At 54.1% G+C, this 17,252-nt stretch overlaps 1 protein-coding gene across 1 annotated transcript in view; it reads left to right on the top strand.

Moving 5' to 3' along the window:
* The window catches only part of LOC142819584 (guanylate-binding protein 3-like), a 72,288-nt gene that overhangs the window by 40,966 nt on the left and 14,070 nt on the right, over positions 1–17,252 (top strand). The window contains exons 7-8 of the mRNA XM_075907690.1: positions 643–745; positions 13,120–13,769. Coding sequence (XP_075763805.1) covers positions 643–745; positions 13,120–13,769 — 753 coding nt within the window. The remainder of the gene's footprint in view (positions 1–642; positions 746–13,119; positions 13,770–17,252) is intronic.

Here is a 17,252-nt window from a genome sequence, read left to right as displayed (position 1 = left end):
TCGCCCACTCTGCCCTTCCCTGAGCCCCCCACATCCCCAGTCCCTGTCCTGACTCCTGCAACTCCCCCCCCTCCCTGGCCCCTGCCCTGACTCCTGCACCCATTCACACTGACCCAAACCCCTCCCTCACCCCTCCTCCCAGCCCAAACCACTGCCGCCTACACATATCAATCCTCACCCCTGAGTTGCTCCTCACACTCCCCAGTCCTAAGTCCTGTACCTCCTGCACCCTCAGCCCCCTCCCCTGAGCCCCCCACACCCTCAGTCCCTTCCCCTGATTCCTGCACCCCCCACACTCACCCAAACCCTCTGCCCTCAGCCCCTCCTCACACCACTCTGCCTTGTCTCCAGTGCTCATTCCCCCCCCCCCCCCGGCACACACACACACACATGAACCCTCTTCCTTCAGCCCCTGTTCACACCCCCGGCTGGAGGGGCTTTCTGCGGGTCACTCAGCAGCCTCCCTTCACGGATTTCCAGCTCCCGGCCGCGTCTCGGGGGCGATTTGCTCTGCCGAGAGGCTGAGTTCTTGTCGGGCAATTCTCCCCCTGCTAGTGCCCCCCACCCAGAGATCAGCACCTTGTGCCCCTCGCACCCAGCGCAGCCTTGAGTGCAGAGACTGACCTGCCCCCTCGTCCCCAGGCGGAGCAGGTGCTGCAGCAGTTCATGGACAGCAAGAAGACAGAAGCAGCCTCCATTCTCCAGGCCGACAAAATGCTGTCAGAGATGGAAAAGCACCAGGCAGGTAAGTCTCTGGGGAAGGGTTTTAAGCAGGTTTCTTTGTGTTTTTCAGTCATTTCAGCAACAACAACAACAACCCCTCGCCAACCTTCTATAGTGCAGAGGGTTGGCTGGGAATCCACGGCCACTGCAGGCTATGAGCTGTCCCTACAGCAGACTCCATGGCCGTTGGCAGTCTCCTATTTGTGGGTTGTGCTTTGGGAACTACAGGGGCTTCTCTGTTGCTCTGCTGAAGCTGTTCCACGTTGCTCACCCATCAGGCTGTCTGGAGAGGCTCACGGCTGGGAGCGCCGGTCTCAGGGAAACTGTCAGACACACGCGGGTGGGGGGTCCTAGAGTTTGACTTCCCCACGTCAGTAACAACTGTGCACCCCATGGTCACAATCCCAGTCTCACCTCAGAGTCACTGGCTGCCCCTGAGTCTCTCGATTGACAGAACTTAGTGAGAATGGCCCCGCAGCCAAAACTCCCAGCACATCAGTTCTTCTTCGAGTGGTTGCTCATGTCCATTCGAAGTAGGTGTGCGCGCCGCGTGCACCAGGTCTTCTGGAGCGTTTTCCCTAGCAGTACCCGTAGCGCCGGCGGGGCGCCCCCTGGAGTGGTGCCGCCGTGGCGGGGCATAAGTACCCCTGCCGGCGCTGCCCCACCTCAGTTCCTTCTTACCACCGTGTTGGTCGTTGGAGCATCTCTCTCTCTCTATAGCTGTTAGGCTTAGATAGGTTAATGGTTCCCGTTTCTCACTTTGTAAATAGTTGTATAGTTAGATAATTAGGTTTTTTGTTTTTTGTTCCTTCCCCCCCCTTGGGGGTAAGGAATGCCAGGGCTGCAAGGCTTCAAAACGTGCGCTGACTGCGGGAAGTTTATGCCCAGGGGTGACCCACACGACAGCTGCCTTAAGTGTCTGGGTGAGGCTCATTTGGCAATTGCCTGCAAAATCTGCAAGTCTTTCAAGCCTCGTACGAGAAAAGACAGAGTTTCCCGCTTGAAGCTTCTCCTCATGGAGACAGCGCTTCAACCAGCACCGCCGGACCAGCCTGCGGTGCACAGCACACCGGCCTCCACGTGCGAGGCCGTACACCGGCACCGGACGTCAGCGTCAAGATCCCGGCACCGGTCTCACTCTCCACCTTCTAAGAGGGTGAAGAAGTCCCGGGGCGGGTCCCCGTCCAAGAAGCCGACGTCGACTGGACACTGCACCGGCAGTTCACCGGTATGCACCTCCCCTCTGGCTTACCGTCGGCACCGAGGGAGTCTAGCGAGCCCTGGCCGCCTGCCCTGTCATCGTCCGTCTACGCCGGACACCTTTGAAGCGGCGCAGGACCTAATCAGCCTTACGACCTCCCCGCCATCGTCGGTTGACTCGGACGCGTCAAGGTCGCCCACGGGGCAAGCCCGAAGGGCACCGCCGTCACCCTTGCATGACCAGGGTCGGCATGCTACAGTGGCGTATGCATCGGGACCAACCCCGTTGGGTTCGGCTCCCACTACTACTACGGGCCCCTTCACGACACCGGGTCGTCATTTCCAGGGAGCTTCGAGCCATGGCAGGTCGTTGCTCTCCAAGTTGCCAGAGCCCCGCTTGGCCGTACCGATGCCATACTCCCAGGGCTATCTGGCCTCCCAAGAGTCGACGTCCGTCTCCATGCCGTCATCGGCACCAGCATCGGCCCAGAGGTCTACCCCGGTACCGGGCCTGGGTACCCCGGCACCGTTCCAGTCGGGCACGACTCAGTCGACATCAAGCCTGAGCACCTCGGTGCCATACCTGCTGGCCACACAAACTACACTGGGCCTGAGCACCCCGGTGCCGCAGCTACAGTCGGCACAACCGGCACCGGGCCTGGGCACCCCGTTGCCGCAGCTACAGTCGACGCAACCAGCACCGGGCCTGGGCACCCCAGTGCTGCAGCTTCAGGCGGCACAAACAGCACTGGGCCTGAGCACCCCGGCGCCACAACTGTACACGGCGCTCCCGGTAACAGACCTGGTCACCCTGGTTCCACTACTCCAGGCATTGCAACCGGCACCGAGCCTGAGCACCTCGGTACCACAGCTACTGGCGACGCAACCAACACCGGGCCTAGGCATCCCAGTGCCACAAATGGCGCACACGGCACTGAGCCTGAACACCTCGGTGCCGCAAAAGGCACCGGGCTTGGGTACCCCGGTGCCGCAGTTACTTATGGGGCAACCGGCACCGGGCCTGGGCACCCCGGTACCACAGCTGTCTGCGCCATCAGAGTTCACCGCACCGGGTCTGGGTCCCCTGGCACCGCAGATGGCACGTGCTCGCCGTGCGCATGCGGGCAAACCGGAGTTGATGGCCAAGTTTGTGCCGCACTCCTTGTTGGCTCCCCCTTGCCGGGAATCCGACTACTCCTCGGACTCGGACGTGGTGTCGGTGCGATCAGGGTCTTCGGGAGCTTCTTCGACGCACAGATCCAGATTTAGGCACCGAAGGAACCACAACCAGCAGATGGGGCCCCCTCATCCGCAATGGCCTTTTTGGACTCCCTGGGCCTATCATCAGTGGCAGGGACAACCACCACCATCTATGGGGTCGGAGGCTTCAGGGCACCATTCCCGTCCCTCTGCGTCCCTGTCTAAGGTGCCCCCCTCCCTCCTTCGAGTGCCACAACAAGACCCTGCGGCACCGCAACCACCAGTGCTGGAGACAGCCCCTCCAGAAGCTCAGGCCGCCCAACCGGCTCCGCAGTTGTCCGCGACGGCTCCCCTGTTGGTCCAGGAGTCGTCGTCGTCGTCCTCCCCCAATGAGACACTGGCAGACCCAGCACCCGGGCTACCATCAATGGATTCCAGAGCACATCAGGACCTCCTGAGGCACATGGCTTCCAACCTGACTGTTCCGGTTGAGCCCATAATTGAGGATACCGACCCGATGGTAGACATCCTCACTGAGGACACGCCTGCGCGGTTCGCTCTACCGCTCAACAAAACGGTTTCAAAAATTACTAATGCCCTGTGGCAAACGCCAGCAACTCTGACTCCTACCCAAAAAGGGGTGGAAAGGCGTTATTTCATCCCGCAGTCAGGTCATGACTTTCTTTACTCACAACCCATCCCGGGATCATTGGTCATGCAAGCCGCGGCCCAAAAAGAAAGGCTTCCCCAGCCCGGGCCTTCACCGAAGGCAAGGGAACCTAAGAAGCTGGACTTGTTGGGCCTCAAGGTATACGCTACGGGTGCTCTACAGCTCCGTATCACTAACCAACAGGCGATGCTGAGCAGATATGCTTTCAACACCTGGCAGGCGGTCGAAAAATTTAAAGACCGACTCCCGATGGAGGACCGCCAGGAGTTTGCAGCTATGGCTTCTGAGGGTAAAGTCATCACACGAACTGCCCTCCAAGCGGCTTTGGACACCGTGGACTCGGCAGCCCGCACCATGGCGATGGGTGTCGTTATGCGCCGTGGAGCGTGGCTCCACGTCTTGGGGATCCCCGCGGATGTCCAGCATACTATCCAGGACTTGCCCTTTGAAGGGAAGGCCTTGTTCTCGGAGCACACAGATTCCAGGCTCCATACCCTAAAGGACACTAGGTCAACCCTGAAGTCCTTAGGCATACATACGCCAGCCACGCAGCGGCGACAACTGCCGTTTAGGCAACAGGGTAGAGCGCAGCCCCAGATCCCCCGTGGGGACTTCTGGAGGCGCCGCTCCCAGGCCTCCTGTGGAGGTCCCAGGGCGACTGCGCACCCTCAAGGGCCTAGGGGTCGACGTCGTCATCCCAGGTCAGATCCGCAGAGGGCAGGCCCTCACGGCCCTCCCAATCAGGGCAAGCCTCAATTTTGACATGGCGCTAGAGAGTCTTGGACCAGTCTGCCACCCTAGTCCCCCGTTTGGGGCCCGGCTTTCCCATTTTGCCCAGGCATGGGCCCAAATAACATCAGATGCCTGGGTCCTGAACATTGTACATTCGGGCTATTCTATCCCGTTCCTGGGCCCACCGCCTTCAAAACCCCCTACCCTGTCCCTAATAAGGGACACCCCTCATGAACACATCCTGTTTCAGGAAGTAGGGGAACTCCTCAAAAAAGGGGCAATAGAAAGGGTTCCCCCGCACCTGCGGGGCAAGGGGTTTTACTCCCATTATTTTGTTGTCCCAAAACCAAAAGGGGGAGTCCGTCCTATCCTGGACCTTCGGTTCTTAAACAAGGTGGTGGTAAAACACAAGTTCAGAATGGTGACTTTAGCCTCGGTCATCCCAGTGCTACAACTGGGCGACTGGTACGTGACTCTCGATCTAAAGGACGCCTATTTCCATGTGGCTATCAGGCCCGGTCACAGGAGGTTCCTCCAGTTTATGGTGGGCCATCACCATTTTCAGTTTACGGTACTTCCCTTTGGGTTATGTACTGTGCCAAGGGTATTCACAAAATGTATGGCTGTGGTTGCCGCTTTTCTGCGCAATCGAGGGGTACATGTGTTCCCGTATCTCGATGACTGGTTAATCCGAGGTCGCTCGTACGAGCAGGTAGAAGCTCACGTATCACTCATAAGAGCTCTCTTCTTAAGGTTAGGGCTCTTGATAAATGTCGAAAAGTCATCCCTGACCCCATCCCAGAGCATAGAATTTGTGGGAGCCCTCCTCGATGCGAAGGTGGCAAGAGCGTTTCTGCCCCACAGCAGGTTCTTCTCCATAGTGGAGCTGATCTCGGAACTAATCTGGTCCCCCATCATGACTCCTCTGCTCCAGGCTGCTGGGCCATATGGCGGCTTGCACTTATATAGTGCGACATGCCAAGATGAGGATGAGACCTCTGCAGGCATGGTTGGCGAAGGCCTTCTGCCAGTCCAAGGGCCTATGGGACTCCATAGTCACAGTGCCCCCGGACATTCTGGACTCCCTACTCTGGTGGACCCAGGAATCCGTGGTGCGCAGCGGGGTTCCCTTCAACGCCCCTCCCCCCTCGCTGACTCTGGTCACTGATGCATCCGACCTAGGATGGGGTGCACACCTCGGGTGCCACAGAACTCAGGGCCTCTGGTCCCCTTCCGAACGGTCCCTGCACATCAACGTCCGGGAACTGCGAGCGGTGAGGAAGGCCTGCGAAGCATTCCTGCCGAGGCTCTCCCACCGCTCCATCCTGGTACGTATGGACAACACTGCAGAGGTTTTCTACCTCAACAAGCAGGGTGGGGCACATTCACTACCTCTGTGCAAGGAAGCCCTGCTTCTATGGCATCTATGTGTCACGCATGACATCACGCCTCAGGCGGAGTACCTCCCCAGGTGTAAGAACCTACTTGCAGACACACTGAGCAGATCCTTTGGAGCCCATGAGTGGTCGCTCAAGGACTCTGTCCTCAGCCAGGTTTTCCACAGGTGGGGCTATCCCCACCTAGACCTGTTTGCTTCGGCACACAATACGAAATGCAGGAACTACTGTTCCCTGCTAGGTCTGGGGAAATTTTCCAAGGGAGACGCCCTAACGACCACGTGGCCAAAAGGCGTCCACTATGCTTTTCCCCCATTCCCACTAATTTCCAGGGTGTTGACCAGAGCGAGAACCTTCAGGTCCTCGATCATCCTCATAGCCCCCAGGTGGCCCAGACAGTTCTGGTTCCCCATCCTGGTGGACATGCTGACCCAAGACCCCATAGCACTCCCTCCAGTTTGGGACCTGCTAACCCAACCTTGGGACGGAGGAATAATGGTTCACCCGGATCTTCGGTCTCTCCACCTGACGGCCTGGTTTATCCATGGTTGAACCAACCAGAAAGGGAATGTTCCCGACAGGTACAGATGGTGCTCCTTAGCAACAGGAAGCCCTCTACTAGACGGTCGTATGCTGCCAAGTGGCGGCGCTTCTTGTCTTGGGCGTCCCGGAGAGGAGTACAGCCGTCCTCGGCCCTTATTCCAGCTATTCTCGACTATCTCTTTCAACTCCGTTCTTCTGGCCTGTCATTACTTCTATTAAAGTTCATGTGGCATCTCTCTCCGCCTTCCATGTCGGTACGGTAGGAGCCTCTCTTTTTTCTAACCAGGTGGTTAAAAGGTTTCTTACGGGTTTGGAGAAACTGTACCCCTCGGTGAGGGCTCCATACCCTGAATGGAACCTCAGCCTGGTTCTCCACAGGCTTATGTCCCCTCCCTTCGAGCCTTTGGCTACCTATCCACTGAGGCACCTTTCATTGAAGGTTGCTTTCATAGTAGCCATTATGTCTGCTAGAAGGGTATCAGAGTTAAGGGCGCTGACTATAGAGCCGCCCTTCCTTGTTTTTTCACGTGATAATGTGAGGCTACGGCCTCATCCAACCTTCCTCCCGAAGGTGGTTTCCCCTTTTCACCTATCCCAGGAGATTTATTTACCGGTGTTCTTCCCTAAACCTCATGCATCCCCTAAGGAGCATGTTCTACACTCCCTGGATGCCAAGCGAGCGCTGGCTTTTTATATCGTCCAAACCAAGCCCTTCCATAAATCCCAACAGTTGTTTGATACATTTGGGGGAAAGGGAAAAGGTTCACCTATTTCTATGCAAAGGTTATCAAGATGGGTGGTGCAATGTATAGCAGAGTGTTGTCAACTGGCTGGTAAAACCCCACCCAGGGTGAAGGCATATTCTACCAGGGCGCAGGTGTCCTCAGTAGCCTTTGGTGCCCAAGTACCGATCACAGAAATTTGCAGGGCAGCCACCTGGTCTTCCCTCCACACATTTACAACACATTATGCGCTACCTCAACAGGCCAGGGAGGATGTAAGGGTGGGCTCTGCAGTCCTTGAATCTGTGGTGTAAATATGTAAATATATAGATCTGGTTATCTTGTTCTGGGTTGGTGACTTGTCACTGTTTATTTGTTCAAATAAATCTATTCATGGTTCATCTTCTTTCATGACTCTGGTGATATGACTGTTCCGACCCCTCCTCCATGGGGCTAGCTTGGTAGTCACCTACTTCGAATGGACATGAGCAACCACTCGAAGAAGAAAAGAATGATTACTTACCTGTGACTGTTGTTCTTCGAGATGTGTTGCTCATGTCCATTCGACTCCCGCCCTACTTCCCCTTTGTCGGAATATCTGGCAAGAAGGAACTGAGGTGGGGCAGCGCCGGCAGGGGTACTTATGCCCCACCATGGCGGCGCCACTCTAGGGGGCACCTCACCGGCGCTACGGGTACCGCTAGGGAAAACGCTCCGAAAGACGCGGTGCACACGGCGCGCACACATACTTCGAATGGACATGAGCAACACATCTCGAAGAACATCAGTTACAGGTAAGTAACCGTTCTTTTCTCCGCATCCCAGCATCCCGCCACCGGCCCAGAGCAGTTGGTTCCCCGGAGCCTGCAGCACGGGCAGCCCTGGCAGCCAGTAGGGCAGTGAATGGAGTGAAGAGCGATGAGTTTAGTGGGGAAGGAGGGACGATGTAGAAGGTTAATGCAGGTCAAATGTATTCCCGGGGAGTTACAGTTCGGAATCCCGAAATGCTTTGGCTCCATGTGGCACCCGGAAGCAGCTGGCAGGTCTGGCTCGTAGGCACAGAGCAGCCGTCATGGCTCAATTACCCAGCCTGGCACTTGGAGTGAAGATATGGGGCCGGCTTGCAGAATAGACTCTATAAGAACCTGTCTCTGGACCTCCCAGAGACCACCTTGTCCGGTCTCAGTTTCCCTGAGACCTAAGAGAACGACGATCAGTCGCTGCCACCATCAAATGTAAATATAAAATATAAAATAAGCCATTTTCCAAGGCAGGGATCACTTGAATCCTGCTCCCCCCACTCCCCCCCACCCCTCCGCGAGGCAAAGTGTTGGCCATCAGAGTCTTACAGCATTTGCCTTTCAGCCAGGGGCTCTCTCATTGTAGCTGTGGAAGGGCTAGGAAGCGACTGTCGTTGGCTTTGGGATGGGGGCTCATCGCTATGTGTTGGCCCTTGGGATTCTGCTGCAGCAAATGTTGCAGAATGTTGTCACTTGCCTCTGATTGGTCTGTGACACAGCTTCTATTACCCATGCATAAGGTTTCCAATTAAGGACCTTAGTGCTTTCTCCCTCTTCAATTCTCACCCCTGTATGAGTTTCCATTACCAGCCAGTGAAATGTGGGCTTTGGTCTGAATCAATTTCCTTTGGCAGTCCCCACCTGCTAAACCTTGCATTAAACAATTGCCTGGCTCTAGTCAAAACTGTGTTAGTCTTTGCTGGGATGGCTTCCACTGATTTTGGAAAGGGATCTCCAATTACCAGACAATATTTGTTGTTCCTTGGAGTAAGTGGCAGGGCCCACGGACCCTCGATTTTTTGGTAAGCAATTGGGTCCATTTGTACCTGTGGGTCTGCATTGATCATAGCACATGGCAAACAATTATTCCACCACTACTTTACATCTTCATTGTTGATGAAAATATTGAACAGAGCCTGTCCCAGAACAGACCCCTGCGGAACCCCACTTGTTATACCTTTCCAGGAGGATTGTGAACCATTAATAACTACTCTCTGAGTACGGTTATCCAGCCAGTTATGCACCCACCTTATAGTAGCCCCATCTAAGCTGTATTTGCCTAGTTTATTGATAAGAATATCATGCAAGACCATATCAAATGCCTTACTAAAGTCTAGGTATACCACATCCACCGCTTCTCCCTTATCCACAAGACTTGTTATCTTATCCTTATACTGAGCCAGAGTGTCCTGAACTACAGCTACCTCAAATGCGTAACTCTCCAGTTGTCTTTCCTAGAGTGCCACCAGGGTGGAGAGATTGGTGATCGTTTTCCACAATGCCCAGGCTGCTGCTGCTTTGACAGCCTGTTTCTTTGGTTTTGGTTCCAGGCACTTGCAGAAGGTTTCACACTCCTTACACGCAGAATCCAGGACATCCCTCCCCTGGAATGAATCTTGTCCCCATGGGCATGGACCCCATTCTGCTACCCATTTAGCAAGCAGAGGGGGCTCCTCAGCTAACATCCCCCTCCCCCTGATCCCTCAGCTTGGCTTCCTTTTCCTCCTGTTGCTTCAGGGTGAACATTCTGCCAAGCAGGCAGTGACCCTTGGACACAAGCCACAAGTTCTCAGCTATTACTGTATTAGGCTGGATCAGTTTAGTCCAAACAACCGTAAGCTGCCCACATTCTCCACCACATTTGTTATCAACACAAATTTCCTATCCCTTCCACACTGTACCCAGTTCCTAGGGCTCAGGGTCAAGGTGCAACCCTGTGCATTTAAACATCCACCCTAACCCTATTCCTAGGGCTCAGGGCATAACTTCCTGCTGGTTGGCAGGATCTTTAGCCACTGAGAGAGCCTCACACAGTAATATCCTGATCTTCTATTTATTGACAATTCCCAAGCAAGCAGAATATTCATGCTAAGCACAGCGTCATGCTCACCAATCCCGATACAGGCAGACAGACTTCCCCCATTGACTAGGCAAGGTCATTCTCTCTGGATCTTAGTTGCTGCATGTCACAGTCATGCAGAGGAGTCCTGGCAGTTCTGGTCTTAGGCTGGGTCTTGAAAGTGAGTTCCTCTTCCAGGTATTTCCTCCTCCTCCTTGCTGTTTCTTTCTTTGTTTCCTCTTGCCCCTTTTCCCAGCTGCTCTTCTTCTTGGAGCCCAGCTTATATACTGAAACTTGAATCCAGATTAGCTAGAACTTAACCAAGTATTTTAGTGTAATTTTACTAACCAATCATAAAATACTGTAATAGAATTGTCTAACCAATCAGACCTCACCATATTAGGTGATTTACACCCATTGACACCTCTTGTAAGGGGATTGGCAGCACAGCATGGTTCTGGGTGATGAGCTACTTTGCATATTTAGAGAGGCAGGACCTCTCTAACCAGGTTGCAGGGGATGGGGTGGGCATCACAGCCTTGACTTTACCCCTGCAGCAGGGTCAGCACAACCCCCAGACCTCTCAAAAGCAAAGTCACAATACGATGCAATTTGTCTACTGCTTGTTCAGCTAAATCTGTGTCCATTGGGGGCTCGCAGCTGCCCAGGCCTGCTCCATGGGGAGCCCCTGGCAGGGCAGATGGATCTTTGGGTCAGGCTTCTTATCACTGGGCTCCATCTGCCCTATGTGGTAAACAAACACCGGCAGCCCCTGCCCATGCCGGCATGCCCAACCAGCAGAGGGCCCTGGTGGGCATTCCCTGTCTGTGCCTTGGGGGTATTCCGTGCACGCAGGCGCTACTTTTCAACCCTCCCCCCTTACCTGTGGGGATTTCAGGGACCTCTCCCTTTCCAGGGGAATGAGCGACTGCGCCCACCTGAGGATGGCAAAGTGTGACTCAGGGTGGTGCTTAAGTCTCAGGTTTGAAATTACCCCACCTGTGGGGCAAATGGGCCAGACCTAGCCCAGGCCCCGCAGTCCAGGAGATCAACTTAGTGCCCAGAAGCTGTCTGTGCACAGTCCTGCCAGGTGCCTCCCAGGCTCCTGCAAAGCACTGAGGGAGCAGCCCTGGCCAGGCAGGAGCCAGGGCACTTTTGCCTTCCAGTCTTCAGCTCGTCTCTTGCTCTAGAGGCAGTGGCTCTGTGCCTTGGTTATGGGGAGGACTTGGGGATTTGGCAGATTTGAGCCTGGGCATGAAGACACTTGAAAACTCTTCCCAGTACAAGGAGTCACCTCCCCTGCCTTTCATGGCCGGTATCCTGGGCCCAGCACTGGGGACGGGTCACTCTGTTCGCTGCAGTCTCCTCTCTTCCCATCCCCCTCCCCTCCCTGCTGCCGCCCCATGTTAGTTAGTAACACAAACGCTGCATTCCCCTGTGTGGATGGGACCCAAGGGGCACACACGGGGATTGCTCAGTCAGGGCAAACTGCAAAGCACGGGGCAGCCAGTCCCCCAACGGGGGTTGTTCTGACATTTCTCTGCAACAAGCCAGACACAAAACAGCTTCTGCAATTCCCTCCTGGTGAGCTGGGAGCCAAAGGGCCGTCCCCTGCAGCAGCCCAGAGCTGAGCTTACAGCACTCACCCTCGATGAGGGGGAGTGAAAACCTGGCTCATATCAACAGCGCTAGCATTGCCAGTTTCAGATCTTAACCAAACACACAGTTACAGCCAGTTCCCGTTAACTAAGCCAATGTTCATTGAGAAAGGAGAGAGAGACTCTTGGTTCAAAGCTCATTGACCATCCAGACGTGACTGAGCTCGTAGGTCCGATACACAGCGGCGATGGGGAGGTTGGAGGCACCAATGATTCTGTCAGAATTTGTCCCTAGGGTCAGTCCAGTGTCCAATATCAGGGAGATGCAGATGGGATTGAGACATCTCCCCAGCTCAGCCTTGCCCCTTCTGCCAGAGGTCCTGCCCCCGAAGTCAAGCCCCACCCACTTATATCCCAGCCTTCCCCAGCAGCTGGGCCTCTGCCATTCCCAGTGGCCTAGTGGAGCCGGGCTACTGTGCCATGGCCCCTACCCTCCCCAGTGGCCAGGCTGCTGATCTGGGCTGCCTTCCCTGGTGACAACCCCAGCCTTTGGCGGCTGGGTATGTGGGCAGTTTTGGGAAGGCTGCACCATCCCCTGCCTCCAATACCAATAGCTGCAGACTTCAGAGGGGATTCCCAGGTCACTGAGATGTGGCAGGTGCTTTAGGTGCAGGGAGAACCGTGTAACCAAACTCTCCTGGCCAGAGAGACGTGGGCACGTCCGATTGGTGCTGCCCCGGGTCTCTCAGGCTGCAGGTCGCCTGTCAGAGCTCTCGTCCGCTGGCCAGGCCTGTGTTGGCTGTTTGCAGGGAAGGGCCCTAACTCCCATTCACACACGGCTCTCCTTTGCCGTTACAGGGTGAATTGGGCCATGTAGCTGCCAGGTGCTTAACCTTTTCCAGCCCATGTCACCCCCTCGGGGCTCTGCCCGTCTGTCCAGCGGGGGTGGGATCTGGCTGGGGCTGCCCCAGTCTTCATGGAAGGTGGATTTGGTTTGCCCCACACCTGCAAAAGGGGCCCTGTGACCCTCCCCCAGTGACCTGCTGGTGCAGGGTGGGAGACAGATGGAAACTTCCCGCCCATCTCTCTCCCTGCGGGGACACGCGGGGTGTCTGGGCTGGGGGCGTGACTGGCAGGAAGGTCCCAGCTCTCCTGCCCTGGCCGGGTCACTTCCCGCTTGCAGGACAAGTCGGTGCTTGGCCAAGCGTAATGTGACCCCTCAGCCTGACCCGGCGTTCTCTGGGGCCCAAAGTGGGGCCCAGTCCGGTCTGTGGGAACCCACCTGCAGCCCGACCTGTGGAGCAGGGGTGGCCATTGTATCGCCATGGAAACTGACCGGCCCCTCCTGTGGAGAGGGAGCTGCCATGTTAGAATCAGCCCCAGCCCCTGTCTGATGGGCTGGGCGCTCTCTGCCCCATGCAGACTGCACAGCAGGAGACTCACACCACCTTTTTTTCATTTTCCCATTTCCACAGCTGACCAGGCGAGGTTGGAGCAGCTGGAGCAGCAGCGCAAGGCAGAGGAGGAGAGGAGGCAGCAGCTGGAGCAGCAGATGAGGGACCTAGAATGCAGCCACCAGGAGAACATTAAACAGGTGGAAGCCAAGATGAAGGAGGAGGCTGAAAACATGAAGCAAGAGATGGAGACAGCTCTGCAGTGCAAGCTGAGGGAGCAGGAGAAGCTGCTGCAGGAGGGATTCATAGAGAAAGCCAACCTGCTGCAAGAGGAGATGGAGCAGATGCGGAAGGAGGCGAAGGAGCAGGAGGAGAAAATGCAGCAGGAATTCCTAGAGAGAGAGAAGCTGATGAAAGAGCAGATGGACAGACGGCAGAAGGAGGCAGAGAAACGGGAGGAGAAGATGCAGCTGGAATTCTTAGAGAGAGACAAGCTGATGAAAAACGAGATGGAGCAGCTGCAGAAGGAGGCAAAGGAGAGGCTCCAGCAGGAATTCCTAGAGAGAGACAAGCTGCTGAAAGAGGAGATGGGCAGACGGCAGAAGGAGGGAAAGGAGCGGGAGGACAAGCTGCAGCAGGAATTCCTAGAGAGAGACAAGCTGCTGAAAGAGGAGATGAAGCAGCTGCAGAAGGAGGCAAAGGAGCGGGAGGAAAAGCTGCAGCAGGAATTGGTGAGTTCCTGTGGGTTGGATTGCTGGAGGGGTTATGCAGAAAGTGTTTCCCCCAGGGAGCACCCCAGACACCTGGTGGCCAATGTGGGGAAAGCAGAGCAAGCACTTTGATTTCTTCTCTGGAATCCAAGAATTCAGAGTTCAGCTCCAGACTTGTCATTCATTGGCACATGATCAAATTACACGGGAGCTGATTGAGGTTCTAGTGCAGAGGTGGGGACAGGGTGAACCGCACACCCAGCGAACAGACTCGTGAACCAGCTGAAATACACACACGTCACGCTATTGGTTAATGCATCTTGCCACACACTTCCTAACTGGTCAGCTAGGGTATGTCTACACTACCCTCCTAGTTCGAACTAGGAGGGTAATGTATGCATACCGCACTTGCTAATGAAGCCCGGGATTTGAATTTCCCGGGCTTCATTAGCATAAGCGGGGAGCCGCCATTTTTAAATCCCCGCTGCTTCGAACCCCGTGTAGCGCGGCTACACGGGGCTCGAACTAGGTAGTTCGGACTAGGGTCCTATTCCGAACTACCGTTTCACGAGAAGTAACGGTAGTTCGGAATAGGACCCTAGTCCGAACTACCTAGTTCGAGCCCCGTGTAGCCGCGCTACACGGGGTTCGAAGCAGCGGGGATTTAAAAATGGCGGCTCCCCGCTTATGCTAATGAAGCCCGGGAAATTCAAATCCCGGGCTTCATTAGCAAGTGCGGTATGCATACATTACCCCGCTAGTTCGAACTAGGAGGGTAGTGTAGACATACCCCTACTGTTTGTAACTTGTCCCTGTACAGACCATGAGCTGCAGCTGCAGGCTTTCACCCGTTACTCTCCCTGCTGTAACCTCATGTTCTTTACAGGCCAGTTCTCAGTTTATGCTTCATCCATTCTTAACCTCTGTCTCCTTTTTCTCTTTTCATTGATTGTTCATCTCCACTCTTTTTCTCTGTCTATGGGTAGGTCTAGACTACATGGCTCCATTGACGGAGCCTTGTAGATTTGTTTGTTCGGCAGAGGGAAATGAAGCCATGATTTAAAAAATTGCGGCTTCATTGAAATTTAAATGGCTGCCCCGCTCTGCCAATCAGCTGTTTGTCGGCAGATCGGAGCAGACTGGATGTTCCCCTTTCAACATGAAAGCCCTTTGTCGACCTCCCCGGTAAATCTCATCCCATGAGGCATAATGGGGAGGTCGATAAAGGGCTTTCATGTCGACAGGGGAACGTCCAGACTACCCTGAACTGCCAACAAACAGCTGATCGGCAGAGCGGGGCAGCCATTTAAATTTAAATGAAGGCACGATTATTTAAATCACGGCTTCATTTCCCTTTGCTGATCAGCCTAATCTACATGGCTCCATCAACGGATCCATGTAGTCTAGACACAGCCTAAGTGTCTGAGTCTCTTTGTTCAAGGACTCCTCCCAAATGTATGTAACCCCTATTTCCTCCCCAGGTTACTCAGGAGCAGGTCACACTCACTGATGTGCCTTGGTACCTGATGGTTTTAACACAAAAAGAGATCCTGAGTACCCCAGTGGTGATGTTGTTTAGTTGGGGATTCCCTATCTACCCCCTTGCTGCAGTCCTTGGATCATAAAGATTATACAATGGCAGTGCCTCCACTGGGCTGGTCCTGCACACACTTAATGGTGTGCGTTGGGAGCCTCCAGGAATACAATTGTTCCAGCAGTAATCTGGATCTAACCCCAGGACAATTATAAAGAATATACTTCTAATTGATTGCATTAAAATGAACACACCTTTACTTAACAACTTAAAGAAACAGGCTTGAACAGATTAACAGGCTACGTCTACACTACATGCTTCTTGTGCAAGAAGCCTTTTGCACAAGAGTTTTTGTGCAAAAAGTTCTTGCACAAGAACACGTCTACACCTCAGAGCACGTTGCAAAAGTGATGTGCTTTTGCACAAGCGAGTGTCCACACTGCATGGACCCTCTTGCACAAAAAAGCTCTGACGGTTATTCTGTGAATGGCGATCAGAGCACCTGTGCTTTTTTTCCCTCTGGAGTGTCCACACTTGCCTTTTTGCACAATAGCTGTAGCACAAAAGGGAGTTCTGCCTCGTAAAAGGAGGTTTACCTGCACTCGTAAAAACCTGCCATTTAACTGTTGATTTCCTTGTGCAAAAGTGCATTTGAAGTGTGGACACTCCACAGGGTTTTGTGCAAAATCCCTGCAGTGTAACTATAGCCACAGTGAATAAAATCAATTAACAAAGTACACAGAAGTAATAGGAACTTATCTAGCTGGCATTTCTAGCCCGCATAATCTAGTGGGCCCAGTGGGTAGTAATCAATGGCTTGATGTCAGGTTCACAGTCAGTTTCTAGCGAAGAGCCCCAAGGTTCAGTTCCAGGTTTTGTTCAATTAATGACCTGGCTGAAGGGATGGATTGCACCATCAGCAAGTTTGCAGATGACACTAAGGTATGGGGAGAGGTAGATACATTGGAAGGCAGGGATGGGGTCCAGAGTGACTTGACAAATTGGAGGATTGGGCCACAAGAAATCTGATGAGGTTCAACAAGGACAAGTGTAGAGTCCTGCACTTTAGACGGAAGAATCCCAAGTATTGTTACAGGCTGGGGACCGACTGGCAAAGTAGCAGTTCTGCAGAAAAGGACCTGGGGATTACAGTGGACCAGAAGCTGGGTATGAGTCAAAAGTGTGCCCTTGTAGCCAAGAAGGCTAATGGAATATTAGGTTGCATTCTGAGGAGCATTGCCAGCAGATCCAAAGATGTCATTGTCCCCTTTATTCGGCTCTGGTGAGGCCCCATCTGGAATATTATAATGAGTTCTGGGCCCCCCACTATAGAAAGGATGTAGACGCATTAGATAGGGTCCAGTGGAAGGTGACTAAAATGATTAGGGGCCTGGAGCATATGACCTACGAGGAGAGGCTGAGGGATTGGGTCTATATAATCTGCAGAAGAGAAGAGTGAGGGGGGATTCGATAGCAGTCTTCAACTTCCTGAAGGGAGGTTCCAAAGAGGATGGAGAGAGGCTGTTCTCAGTAGTGACAGATGCAGAACAAGGAGCAATGGTCTCAAGTTGTGGTGGGAGAGGTCCAGGTTGGACATTAGGAAAAACTATTTCACTAGGAGGGTGGTGAAGCACTGGGATGGGTTACATAGGGAAGTAGTGGAGTCTTCATCCCCAGAGATTTTTAAGTCTCGGCTTGACAGAGCCCTGGCCGGGTTGATTTAGTTGGGATTGGTCCTGCCTAGCTCAGGGGGCTGTACTTGATGACCTTCTGAGGTCTCTTCCAGCTCTATCTTTCTATGGGTATGTCTACACTACAAAGTTAGTTCGAACTAACGGACGTTAGTTCGAACTAACTTTAATAGGTGCTACACTAGCGCTCCGCTAGTTCGAATTTGAATCGAACTAGCGGAGCGCTTAGTTCGAACTAGGTAAACCTCATTTTACGAGGATTAAGCCTAGTTCGAACTA

Source organism: Pelodiscus sinensis, chromosome 24 (assembly GCF_049634645.1).
Source record: "Pelodiscus sinensis isolate JC-2024 chromosome 24, ASM4963464v1, whole genome shotgun sequence".
Classification (NCBI taxonomy): Eukaryota; Metazoa; Chordata; order Testudines; family Trionychidae; genus Pelodiscus; species Pelodiscus sinensis.
Note: the sequence above shows the minus strand (reverse complement) of the source record. Positions and strands in the feature narration are given on the sequence as shown.